Below are 14,103 nucleotides of genomic sequence, written 5' to 3' on the forward strand. Positions count from 1 at the left end.
TATACAGGTCCTTCTCAAAAAATTAGCATATAGTGTTAAATTTCATTATTTACCATAATGTAATGATTACAATTAAACTTTCATATATTATAGATTCATTATCCACCAACTGAAATTTGTCAGGTCTTTTATTGTTGTAATACTGATGATTTTGGCATACAACTCCTGATAACCCAAAAAACCTGTCTCAATAAATTAGCATATCAAGAAAAGGTTCTCTAAACGACCTATTACCCTAATCTTCTGAATCAACTAATTAACTCTAAACACATGCAAAAGATACCTGAGGCTTTTATAAACTCCCTGCCTGGTTCATTACTCAAAACCCCCATCATGGGTAAGACTAGCGACCTGACAGATGTCAAGAAGGCCATCATTGACACCCTCAAGCAAGAGGGTAAGACCCAGAAAGAAATTTCTCAACAAATAGGCTGTTCCCAGAGTGCTGTATCAAGGCACCTCAATGGTAAGTCTGTTGGAAGGAAACAATGTGGCAGAAAACGCTGTACAACGAGAAGAGGAGACCGGACCCTGAGGAAGATTGTGGAGAAGGACCGATTCCAGACCTTGGGGAACCTGAGGAAACAGTGGACTGAGTCTGGTGTGGAAACATCCAGAGCCACCGTGCACAGGCGTGTGCAGGAAATGGGCTACAGGTGCCGCATTCCCCAGGTAAAGCCACTTTTGAACCATAAACAGCGGCAGAGGCGCCTGACCTGGGCTACAGAGAAGCAGCACTGGACTGTTGCTAAGTGGTCCCAAGTACTTTTTTCTGATGAAAGCAAATTTTGCATGTCAGTCGGAAATCAAGGTGCCAGAGTCTGGAGGAAGACTGGGGAGAAGGAAATGCCAAAATGCCTGAAGTCCAGTGTCAAGTACCCACAGTCAGTGATGGTGTGGGGTGCCATGTCAGCTGCTGGTGTTGGTCCACTGTGTTTCATCAACGGCAGGGTCAATGCAGCTAGCTATCAGGAGATTTTGGAGCACTTCATGCTTCCATCGGCTGAAATGCTTTATGGAGATGAAGATTTCATTTTTCAGCACGACCTGGCACCTGCTCACAGTGCCAAAACCACTGGTAAATGGTTTACTGACCATGGTATTACTGTGCTCAATTGGCCTGCCAACTCTCCTGACCTGAACCCCATAGAGAATCTGTGGGATATTGTGAAGAGAAAGTTGAGAGACGCAAGACCCAACACTCTGGATGAGCTTAAGGCCGCTATTGAAGCATCCTGGGCCTCCGTAACATCTCAGCAGTGTCACAGGCTGATTGCCTCCATGCCACGCCGCATTGAAGCAATCATTTCTGCCAAAGGATTCCCGACCAAGTATTGAGTGCATAACTGAACATTATTATTTGATGGTTTTTTTGTTTGTTATTAAAAAACACTTTTATTTGATTGGATGGGTGAAATATGCTAATTTATTGAGACAGGTTTTTTGGGTTATCAGGAGTTGTATGCCAAAATCATCAGTATTAAAACAATAAAAGACCTGACAAATTTCAGTTGGTGGATAATGAATCTATAATATATGAAAGTTTAATTGTAATCATTACATTATGGTAAATAATGAAATTTAACACTATATGCTAATTTTTTGAGAAGGACCTGTATATATATATATATATATATATATATATATATATGCCACTAGTGGTGAAGCACTCAATGCGCACAAAATACAAAAAAACTGTCAACCATTGAGGAGCAAGGTACTGGACCTGAGATCATATATGTACCATATAATATGGAGCCAAGGATTACCTGAATGGCCATGGAGACACCCACCCCAACACGCATTTCGGCAGCAGTGCCTTCTTCTAGCAACCAGGCAACCCCCACATGTACTTATGCTGGTTAACAGATGTAAATCATTCAGCTGTGGTGCTGAAAACTAAATCTCCGAGTACTTACAAATACTCGGAGGATAGCGTGCTCGGTAAATCTCGAGTACCGAGTATATTCATCACTATTAGCCACTCATTTTTCGTTACTTAGCTGCTTTTTTCTTGCCATAATACAAATTCTAACAGTCTATTCCGTAGGACTATCAGCTGTGCATCCACCAGACTTCTGCACAGCACAGCACAACTGAGGGTCACAATCCCATTTATATAGCAAGAAATCCCACTTATAAAACCTGACAGGGCACACCTGTGAAGTGAAAATCATTCCCGGTGACTACCTCTTGAAGCTCATCAAGAGAATGCCAAGAGTGTACAAAGCACTGAACAACCTAGAATATAAGACATATTTTCAGTTGTTTCACACTTTTTTTTGTTAAGTATATAATTCCACATGTGTTAATTCATAGTTCTGATACCTTCAGTGTAAATGTACAATTTTCATAGTCATGAAAATACAGAAAAATCTTTAAATGAAAAGGTGTGTCCAAACTTTTGGTCTGTACTGTAGATAGATAGATAGATAGATAGATAGATAGATAGATAGATATGGGATAGATAGATATGGGATAGATAGATAGATAGATAGATAGATAGATAGATAGATAGATAGATAGATAGATAGATAGATAGATAGATGCACACGTGGTCACAATTGTTGATGCCCCTCGTTTAATGACAGAAAAACCCACAATGGTCACAGAAATAACTTGAATCTGGCAAAAGTAATAATAAATTAAAAATCTATGAAAATGAACAAATGAATGTCAGACATTGCTTTTCAACCATACTTCTGCAGAATTTAAAAAAAAATAAAACTCATGAAATAGGCGAGGACAGAAATGATGGTACCCTTAACTTAGTATTTTGTTGCACAACCTTTTGAGGCAATCACTGCAATCAAACGATTCCTGTAACTGTCAATGAGACTTCTGCACCTCTCGATAGGTATTTTGGCCCACTCATCAAGAACAAACTGCTCCAGTTGTTTCGTGTTACAAGGTTGCCTTTTTCAGACGGCATGTTTCAGCTCTTTCCAAAGATGCTCAATAGGATTTAGGTCAGGGCTCATAGAAGGCCACTTCAGAATTGTCCAATGTTTTCATCTTAGCCATTCTAGGGTGTTTTTAGCTGTGTGTTTTAAGTCATTATCCTGTTGACCCATGACTTGCGACTGAGACCAAGCTTTCTGACACTGGGCAGCACATTTCTCTCTAGAATCCATTGATAATCTTGAGATTTTATTGTACCCTGCACAGATTCTAGACACCCTGTGCCAGATGCAACAAAGCAGCCCCAGAACATAACAGAGCCTCCACAATGTTTCACAGTTGGGACAGTTTTCTTTTCTTGATATGCTTCATTTTTTCATCTGTGAACGTAGAGCTGATGTGCCTTGTTAAAAAAAGGTTCCATTTTTGTCTCATCTGTCCATAGGACATTCTCCCAGAAACTTTGTGGCTTGTCAACATGTAGTTTGGCAAATTCCAGTCTGGCTTTTTTGTATTTTTTTTTCAACAATGGTGTTTTCCTTGGTCATCTCCCATGAAGTCCACTTTGGCTCATACAACGATGGATGGTGCGATCTGACACTGATGTTCCTGGAGCTTGAAGTTCACCTTTAATCTGTTTAGAAGTTTTTCTGGGCTTTTGCTACCATTAATATTATCCGTCTCTTTGATTTGTCATCAATTTTCCTCCTGCGGCCACGTCCAGGAAGGTTGGCTACAGTCCCATGGATCTTAAATTTCTGAATAATATGTGCAGCTGTAGTCACAGGAACATCAAGCTGCTTGGAGATGGTCTTATAAATTTTGCCTTTAACATATTTGTCTATAATTTTCTTTCTAATCTCCTGAGATAACACTTTCCTTCGCTTCCTCTGGTCCATGTTGAGTGTGATACACACCATGTCACCAAACAGCACAGTGAGTATCTGTAGCCCTATATACAGGCCCACTCACTGATTCCAAGATTGTAGACACCTGTGATGCTAATTAGTGGACACACCTTGATGTAACATGTCCCTTTTGTCACATTATTTTCAGGGGAACCATTATTTCTGTCCAGGCCTATTTCATGAGTTTTTTTTTTTTTTTTATTCTGTGGAAGCATGATTGAAAATCAATGTCTGACTTTCATTTGTTCATTTTCTTAGATCTTTTATTTATTATTACTTTTGTCAGATTCAAGTTATTTCAGAAACCATTGTGTTTTTTTCTGTCAATAAATGGGGGGTACCAACAATTTTGACCACGTGTGTAGATAGATAGACATAATTGTGCAAAGAGTTCTGTCTAATCAACTCTAAGGGAGATTTATCTAGACTTTTGCTCCATTTTTAGCATCGCAAAGTCACAGATTTTGTTGTATTCTATTTTTGTGCAAAAATGTATTCCTTTTTGTTGCTTTATTAATTATTATTTGTTGAAGGGTGGGTGTTGACAGCCATGCAAACATGGTTTAAGCCCCAGCAGGTGTACTAAAAGAGGAATAACCCGGTGGAGATTAAAAAAATTAACCTTCTAATTTATTTCATGGAGATTTCTGTACTTCAATTGTACACATCAAGAGATTTGACAGATCCTATCAACCTGCAGATATGGGGTAATGATGCACTGGAGAGCCGGCTGTCAGTCAGTGCCAAGGTGTGGCTACTGCTGCCTCTGAGTGGGCCCTGAGCGGTGACTGAAGCCGCACCAGCAGCACCTCTATGACTGAAAACAGGAAGCTGCCTGGAGGAATAATGTTCATTTCCTCCTACTACTTACACTTTCAATGCAGCAGTTGCACGGCTGTAGAACACTATTAACTTGCAAATTAATCCCATATCTGCTGGTTAATAGCGTTTTTTGACATGACCGGTTTCCTTTACACTATGGGTGCCTTTAGACAGGCAGAGAACCGGTTAATGAGCTATCACTAGTGATCACCTGAGAAGGGTTATCGGGTTGTTTGTGCTCCCGAGAAAATCATCATTATCGGCAGCTCCATGTAAATAAGGAATGTGCTGCTGACAACATGATTCTGTGTGAGGACAGAACGGTCATATTAATTTCTGTTCTCATTGGTCATCAATCTGTTAATATAGGAGCAAGCAACCTCCATTGACTTGTATATAGGTGAACATCATTTGGCCGAGGTGCGCCATAAGAGAGACCTACAATATTTTAAATATTCTTCTGGGAATATTTTGCGACTGTCCTGTTCCAATATTTTTTGTTAAATGTTATACAACCAATTATCAAGGTTATGACCGATATGTTTCACATATGGTTGATATATATAATCTTGCTTTTTACATTTATGACGAGAAACCATTGCGGAAGTCAAATTTGCAACGAAAGCAGGCATCTAGGAGGAGAATGTATATTTAAAAAAAAAAATTACATCTGGACTGCATTTTGCCAAAGGCCAAGATAAACATCTATAAAAAATAATCCATATATTTGGATTTCCTATTCGATTGGACCTCACACCTCAGTTATTCTGTGTCAGATATTTTAGAATGTTCTTTTTTTTCTGAAATTCAACCTGAAGTGTCAGCTTCATAATGGCAGAGAGTCTCAACTTAGATCTACGTGAGCTATTTTCCATTCGTACTAATCTGTAAACGTAGATATAAAATAGAATAGAAGACAAAGTCGTTATCAGGGGAGTAGTAGTCTGCACTGTTATTGCTAATAGCAGAATGAACTATCTTGCTCAGGGATATTTTCCGATTTTATGGAAACGATGATAGATTCCCAAAAATATGGTTAGGTTTATTCTTGACATTTTAAAGGAAAACTTTACTGAGCACTTTGTCTAATGATTATCCAGTGCAGAAATAAAAGTACCATACTAAAGTCAAACCTGTATGCAGACACATCAATAGCTAATTTCAAGTACTATTTTAGTGACGTTTCAGCTGAATGATTGGCGTCTATTATTCGGAACACTCATTAATTATTTGGAGCGGACAGCAGCTAGAAAGGTTTTTTGTTTCTGAAGGACCCATTACCACATTATATAAAAAGACCATTGATTTTAATAAGTGAAGCTACAGAATAAATTAACACTTAGCGCTGTTTTCCCCAGTAGATTGCAGGTGGTCTCAGGAGCATGCCCCCCCTGTGATCAGCCTACAAACTCTCCTGACAAACCGGTATTGCCTAAAGCAACCGCTGGTTCCTATTTCAAATAAACATAACTAACTCTGTCCATAAATTCTTGTATTTACTCTGTTTCATGTGTCGCACAACTTTCCAGGTGTCATTCGCCATGTAGGTGATGCTTTGAAAGACCATGCATCCAAGTCAAGAGGCAAGATCTGCACAATTGGTATTGCCCCCTGGGGTATAGTAGAAAACCAAGAGGACCTTATCGGTAAAGATGTAAGTCACTTCTACCACTGTATATTCAATGTAATTGTTACTCAACGTATAGCTGCATCCGGAAACTTTGCAATTAATGCATCATACATATGTATTTATGGAAACAGGAACACATGGGCTACTTGCACAGTGAACAAGTCTGTATGATCATGTTCACACACCACCAAGAAACCTGAAGACACAAAAGAGAATAGTAAAACCAAAAACACTCAGTTTGAAAAAATGTTGCAGTAATCCGCAAGTGCTAGTAAAAGATGTAAAAAACAGGGTATTTGGTTGATACGTTTTTTGCAAAAAATGTATACTAAGCTGCTCTACCAATCTTCACGGTATACCCTTATCAGAGCAGTCCTAACTAATGTATGCAATCCCTATCTGATGTATTTAAAAACCTGATCATCTGTATATAACCTGTGTGAACAGGGTTCAGAGAGGAAAAATCCATGTGTGCATACAGGGTAGAACAGCTTTTGTGCAGATAGCCCAAGAGGAGTGGTGGAACTCCCCAGTCTTGTAGACACAAGAGAACAATTATGGAAACAGGAACACATGGGCTACTTGCACAGTGAACAAGTCTGTATGATCATGTTCACACACCACCAAGAAACCTGAAGACACAAAAGAGAATAGTAAAACCAAAAACACTCAGTTTGAAAAAATGTTGCAGTAATCCGCAAGTGCTAGTAAAAGATGTAAAAAACAGGGTATTTGGTTGATACGTTTTTTGCAAAAAATGTATACTAAGCTGCTCTACCAATCTTCACGGTATACCCTTATCAGAGCAGTCCTAACTAATGTATGCAATCCCTATCTGATGTATTTAAAAACCTGATCATCTGTATATAACCTGTGTGAACAGGGTTCAGAGAGGAAAAATCCATGTGTGCATACAGGGTAGAACAGCTTTTGTGCAGATAGCCCAAGAGGAGTGGTGGAACTCCCCAGTCTTGTAGACACAAGAGAACAATTATGGAAACAGGAACACATGGGCTACTTGCACAGTGAACAAGTCTGTATGATCATGTTCACACACCACCAAGAAACCTGAAGACACAAAAGAGAATAGTAAAACCAAAAACACTCAGTTTGAAAAAATGTTGCAGTAATCCGCAAGTGCTAGTAAAAGATGTAAAAAACAGGGTATTTGGTTGATACGTTTTTTGCAAAAAATGTATACTAAGCTGCTCTACCAATCTTCACGGTATACCCTTATCAGAGCAGTCCTAACTAATGTATGCAATCCCTATGTGATGTATTTAAAAACCTGATCATCTGTATATAACCTGTGTGAACAGGGTTCAGAGAGGAAAAATCCATGTGTGCATACAGGGTAGAACAGCTTTTGTGCAGATAGCCCAAGAGGAGTGGTGGAACTCCCCAGTCTTGTAGACACAAGAGAACAATTATGGAAACAGGAACACATGGGCTACTTGCACAGTGAACAAGTCTGTATGATCATGTTCACACACCACCAAGAAAGCTGAAGACACAAAAGAGAATAGTAAAACCAAAAACACTCAGTTTGAAAAAATGTTGCAGTAATCCGCAAGTGCTAGTAAAAGATGTAAAAAACAGGGTATTTGGTTGATACGTTTTTTGCAAAAAATGTATACTAAGCTGCTCTACCAATCTTCACGGTATACCCTTATCAGAGCAGTCCTAACTAATGTATGCAATCCCTATCTGATGTATTTAAAAACCTGATCATCTGTATATAACCTGTGTGAACAGGGTTCAGAGAGGAAAAATCCATGTGTGCATACAGGGTAGAACAGCTTTTGTGCAGATAGCCCAAGAGGAGTGGTGGAACTCCCCAGTCTTGTAGACACAAGAGAACAATTATGGAAACAGGAACACATGGGCTACTTGCACAGTGAACAAGTCTGTATGATCATGTTCACACACCACCAAGAAACCTGAAGACACAAAAGAGAATAGTAAAACCAAAAACACTCAGTTTGAAAAAATGTTGCAGTAATCCGCAAGTGCTAGTAAAAGATGTAAAAAACAGGGTATTTGGTTGATACGTTTTTTGCAAAAAATGTATACTAAGCTGCTCTACCAATCTTCACGGTATACCCTTATCAGAGCAGTCCTAACTAATGTATGCAATCCCTATCTGATGTATTTAAAAACCTGATCATCTGTATATAACCTGTGTGAACAGGGTTCAGAGAGGAAAAATCCATGTGTGCATACAGGGTAGAACAGCTTTTGTGCAGATAGCCCAAGAGGAGTGGTGGAACTCCCCAGTCTTGTAGACACAAGAGAACAATTATGGAAACAGGAACACATGGGCTACTTGCACAGTGAACAAGTCTGTATGATCATGTTCACACACCACCAAGAAACCTGAAGACACAAAAGAGAATAGTAAAACCAAAAACACTCAGTTTGAAAAAATGTTGCAGTAATCCGCAAGTGCTAGTAAAAGATGTAAAAAACAGGGTATTTGGTTGATACGTTTTTTGCAAAAAATGTATACTAAGCTGCTCTACCAATCTTCACGGTATACCCTTATCAGAGCAGTCCTAACTAATGTATGCAATCCCTATCTGATGTATTTAAAAACCTGATCATCTGTATATAACCTGTGTGAACAGGGTTCAGAGAGGAAAAATCCATGTGTGCATACAGGGTAGAACAGCTTTTGTGCAGATAGCCCAAGAGGAGTGGTGGAACTCCCCAGTCTTGTAGACACAAGAGAACAATTATGGAAACAGGAACACATGGGCTACTTGCACAGTGAACAAGTCTGTATGATCATGTTCACACACCACCAAGAAACCTGAAGACACAAAAGAGAATAGTAAAACCAAAAACACTCAGTTTGAAAAAATGTTGCAGTAATCCGCAAGTGCTAGTAAAAGATGTAAAAAACAGGGTATTTGGTTGATACGTTTTTTGCAAAAAATGTATACTAAGCTGCTCTACCAATCTTCACGGTATACCCTTATCAGAGCAGTCCTAACTAATGTATGCAATCCCTATCTGATGTATTTAAAAACCTGATCATCTGTATATAACCTGTGTGAACAGGGTTCAGAGAGGAAAAATCCATGTGTGCATACAGGGTAGAACAGCTTTTGTGCAGATAGCCCAAGAGGAGTGGTGGAACTCCCCAGTCTTGTAGACACAAGAGAACAATTATGGAAACAGGAACACATGGGCTACTTGCACAGTGAACAAGTCTGTATGATCATGTTCACACACCACCAAGAAACCTGAAGACACAAAAGAGAATAGTAAAACCAAAAACACTCAGTTTGAAAAAATGTTGCAGTAATCCGCAAGTGCTAGTAAAAGATGTAAAAAACAGGGTATTTGGTTGATACGTTTTTTGCAAAAAATGTATACTAAGCTGCTCTACCAATCTTCACGGTATACCCTTATCAGAGCAGTCCTAACTAATGTATGCAATCCCTATCTGATGTATTTAAAAACCTGATCATCTGTATATAACCTGTGTGAACAGGGTTCAGAGAGGAAAAATCCATGTGTGCATACAGGGTAGAACAGCTTTTGTGCAGATAGCCCAAGAGGAGTGGTGGAACTCCCCAGTCTTGTAGACACAAGAGAACAATTATGGAAACAGGAACACATGGGCTACTTGCACAGTGAACAAGTCTGTATGATCATGTTCACACACCACCAAGAAACCTGAAGACACAAAAGAGAATAGTAAAACCAAAAACACTCAGTTTGAAAAAATGTTGCAGTAATCCGCAAGTGCTAGTAAAAGATGTAAAAAACAGGGTATTTGGTTGATACATTTTTTGCAAAAAATGTATACTAAGCTGCTCTACCAATCTTCACGGTATACCCTTATCAGAGCAACCCTAACTAATGTATGCAATCCCTATCTGATGTATTTAAAAACCTGATCATCTGTATATAACCTGTGTGAACAGGGTTCAGAGAGGAAAAATCCATGTGTGCATACAGGGTAGAACAGCTTTTGTGCAGATAGCCCAAGAGGAGTGGTGGAACTCCCCAGTCTTGTAGACACAAGAGAACAATTATGGAAACAGGAACACATGGGCTACTTGCACAGTGAACAAGTCTGTATGATCATGTTCACACACCACCAAGAAACCTGAAGACACAAAAGAGAATAGTAAAACCAAAAACACTCAGTTTGAAAAAATGTTGCAGTAATCCGCAAGTGCTAGTAAAAGATGTAAAAAACAGGGTATTTGGTTGATACGTTTTTTGCAAAAAATGTATACTAAGCTGCTCTACCAATCTTCACGGTATACCCTTATCAGAGCAGTCCTAACTAATGTATGCAATCCCTATCTGATGTATTTAAAAACCTGATCATCTGTATATAACCTGTGTGAACAGGGTTCAGAGAGGAAAAATCCATGTGTGCATACAGGGTAGAACAGCTTTTGTGCAGATAGCCCAAGAGGAGTGGTGGAACTCCCCAGTCTTGTAGACACAAGAGAACAATTATGGAAACAGGAACACATGGGCTACTTGCACAGTGAACAAGTCTGTATGATCATGTTCACACACCACCAAGAAACCTGAAGACACAAAAGAGAATAGTAAAACCAAAAACACTCAGTTTGAAAAAATGTTGCAGTAATCCGCAATCCGGATTGCATACATTAGTTAGGACTGCTCTGATAAGGGTATACCGTGAAGATTGGTAGAGCAGCTTAGTATACATTTTTTGCAAAAAACGTATCAACCAAATACCCTGTTTTTTACATCTTTTACTAGCACTTGCGGATTACTGCAACATTTTTTCAAACTGAGTGTTTTTGGTTTTACTATTCTCTTTTGTGTCTATACATATGTATTTATCCAAATATAGTTTTTTAATGTGACTATTGTCAATGCCAATAACTTGCAAGAGAGAAAGTTAAAGAATTTCTTTAGTTCATTTTCTTTTGATACCACCCATTAAAAGATAGGACCTGAATTCCTAGCATGTCCAATGTCATTATTAATATATGTGTTGAGGATAGTTTTTCCTCTGCATCTATTTCTGCCATTAACGCAAGCATCTAAAGCACATTTAGTATAATAATCCTTCTGGGACAATACATGCTGTTATAACATGGTGTAGTGAGCTGTACATACAGTCATATTATTTGGGTAGTTTTCTGTTTCAATAGTTTTTTTTGTGTTTTTTAAATAATTTGCAACAAAAAACCTCAAACGTATGCATATGATATTACATCTTTACTGTTATAAGATACATCTTATCTTAAGATGTTTACATGAATGCCTGTTCACATTCAAAAAAGAATCTAGGACTTTTGAAAATACTAAACACATGGACAATGAATAATAATAATATATTAAATGGTTGTCCCGTGAATAAAGTACATTTTAATTAATAGATCGTGGAATAATAAGTTCCACAATTAGATCTGTTAGAAAAAAATGTTCCTGTGCTGAGATAATTTTATACATGTAAGTCTGCTATATACTGTGTAATGGTTGGGACAGGACAAAGTATTTTGGTGCCCTAGGCAGATGAAGCTGATGGCGAACCCCACCTAAAAGCAAAGGAATGGCTCAGAGACTGAGGTAACAGGACTTCTAATGCACGTACCCCCTTCCCCTCCAATAGGTTAGGTTGCAAACTCTGATGACCACTTTCACTGGAATTGTTACCTTTTTCACAACATTTTTTTATCAAAAATAAAAAAAGTGGTGTACTCTAGGGATGGGACTTAATAGAGAGTGCAATTTCAAAGCTAGATACAGAATCAATCATTTTTTGCGGACCATTTACATAATACAGGGGAAAAATAGTGTTATTCATAGCTGACATCCTATATTTTAAATGTACAACTCAAGGATAGTTATGAAAACTAATAAATCATAACTATGATCTGGGCAATTTGGCTTCAATTAAGGTGCCCAGCATTTTGAAAATACTGGAAAATATTTAGACCCTCTTTATAAATAAAGGGATACATCTGATGTTTTTTGCGTCCGTCATCCTATAAATACAGCTTGCACAAAACCGATGGTGGTTGTGGTGATCTTTTCTGGTTCTGGTGACATATTCATGTACTGATGGTTGTTCTGGTGCTGTATTCATATAGTGATGATGATTCTGGTGTTATATTCATAATCAGAACTATCACCAGTACATGAATACAAAGCCAAAATCATTATCTGTACATAATTAGTGCACTAGAGCCATCAAGAGCATATGAGTATGGCATCAGAAGCATCATCGGTAAATAAATACGTCACCAGAACCACCATCAGTACCTGAATGCGTCACCAGCATCACCATCAGTACATGAATACATCACCAGAACCACGATGCCCTCATACTGCCCACCACGCTGCCTTCTTCACACTTTAACCACTCCTCACATAGGCTGTGTGCACACGATGCAGATTTGGTGGAGAAAAATCTGCTGCAGTTCTGCACTAAATCTGCATGTCCTGGCAGAGTCTGCAGGTGCGTTTTTTATGCGTTTTTTATGTGTTTTTGATGCGTTTTTGATGCGTTTTTTATGCGTTTTTTGAGCACAAATCTGCACAAAAAACGCATCAAAAACGCATCAAAAATGCATCAAAAACGCATCAAAAACGCATAAAAAACGCACCTGCAGATTTCTATTATGGAGGGGTGCAGAAACGCTGCAGAACTGCACAAAAGAAGTGACAGGCACTTCTTTGAAATCTGCAGAGTTTCTGCGCAGATTTTTCTGCACCATGCTTTTTTTTTTCACATTGATTTACATTGTACTGTGATCACAGTGCAGTTCTGCAGCGTTTCTGCTGCAGAAAAATCTGCTGCAGTTCTGCACTAAATCTGCATCGTGTGCACATACCCATAGTCTTCCTACACAGTATGATGGTTACCATAGCCACCCATATGGTATTATATCCACAACAACCCCCAATATATAGTATGGTCACCACCACAGCCCCCCATATATAGTATTATGCCTACCACAGACCACCATAAACAGTATGATGTCCAAAACAGCCCCATGTATATTGTGATGATCCCCACAATACCCCATACAGTATTATGGCCCACAAGCAACACCCCAAACAGTATGATATTCACCACTGCACCCTATTCAGTATGGTCACCACAGCGCCCAGTATATTGACCTCCAAAGCTCTATATACAGTATGGTCACCACAGCTCCTCATATACTTTGCTGTCTTCCCTTCACAGCCCCTCATTTCATGCCACCCTGTAAAGCCCCTCATTTGGTGCGCCTTGCATCGCCCCTCATTTTATTCCCCATCTGCTAGCTTTTCAGTTTATTTCCCCCATCTGCACAGTCCCTCTGTTTATTGGGGGCAACTGCACAGCCCCACATTTTATCCTTCTAATCTGCACAACCCATTTATTCCCCCCATCTGCACAGTCCCTCATTTTATTCCCTCATCTACACAGCCCCTCATTTTACCTCCCCTCTGCACGGCCCCTCAGCTTATTTCCCCCATGTGCACAACCTCTCATTTTAGTCCCAAACCTGCACAGCCCTTCATTTTATCGCCTCTCTGCACAGCTCCTCAGCTTATTTCCACCATCTGCACAGCCCCTCATTTTATTCCCCCACCTACACAGCCCCTCATTTTATTTCCCCTCTGCACAGCACCTTAGCTTATTTCCCATCTGTACAGCCTGTCAGTTTATTCCCCTCATCTGCACAGCCTCTCATTTTATCCCACCATCTCCACAGCCCCTTAACTTATTCCCCATCTGCACAGCCCCTCATTTTATTTGCCCCCCATCAGCAAAGCCCCTAACCTCATTTTATACCCCCATGTAAAGTAATATAACAAATATAAAAAAAACTTTTACTGACCTAACCT

General features: G+C 39.2%; 1 protein-coding gene across 1 annotated transcript in view; it reads left to right on the plus strand.

Moving 5' to 3' along the window:
* TRPM3 (transient receptor potential cation channel subfamily M member 3) overlaps window positions 1-14,103 on the plus strand; it is a 783,591-nt gene that overhangs the window by 318,117 nt on the left and 451,371 nt on the right. Inside the window, exon 5 of the mRNA XM_069763506.1 lies at window positions 6,161-6,285. Coding sequence (XP_069619607.1) covers window positions 6,161-6,285 — 125 coding nt within the window. The remainder of the gene's footprint in view (window positions 1-6,160; window positions 6,286-14,103) is intronic.

The sequence above is a fragment of the Ranitomeya imitator genome, chromosome 1 (genome assembly GCF_032444005.1).
Source record: "Ranitomeya imitator isolate aRanImi1 chromosome 1, aRanImi1.pri, whole genome shotgun sequence".
NCBI lineage: Eukaryota > Metazoa > Chordata > Amphibia > Anura > Dendrobatidae > Ranitomeya > Ranitomeya imitator.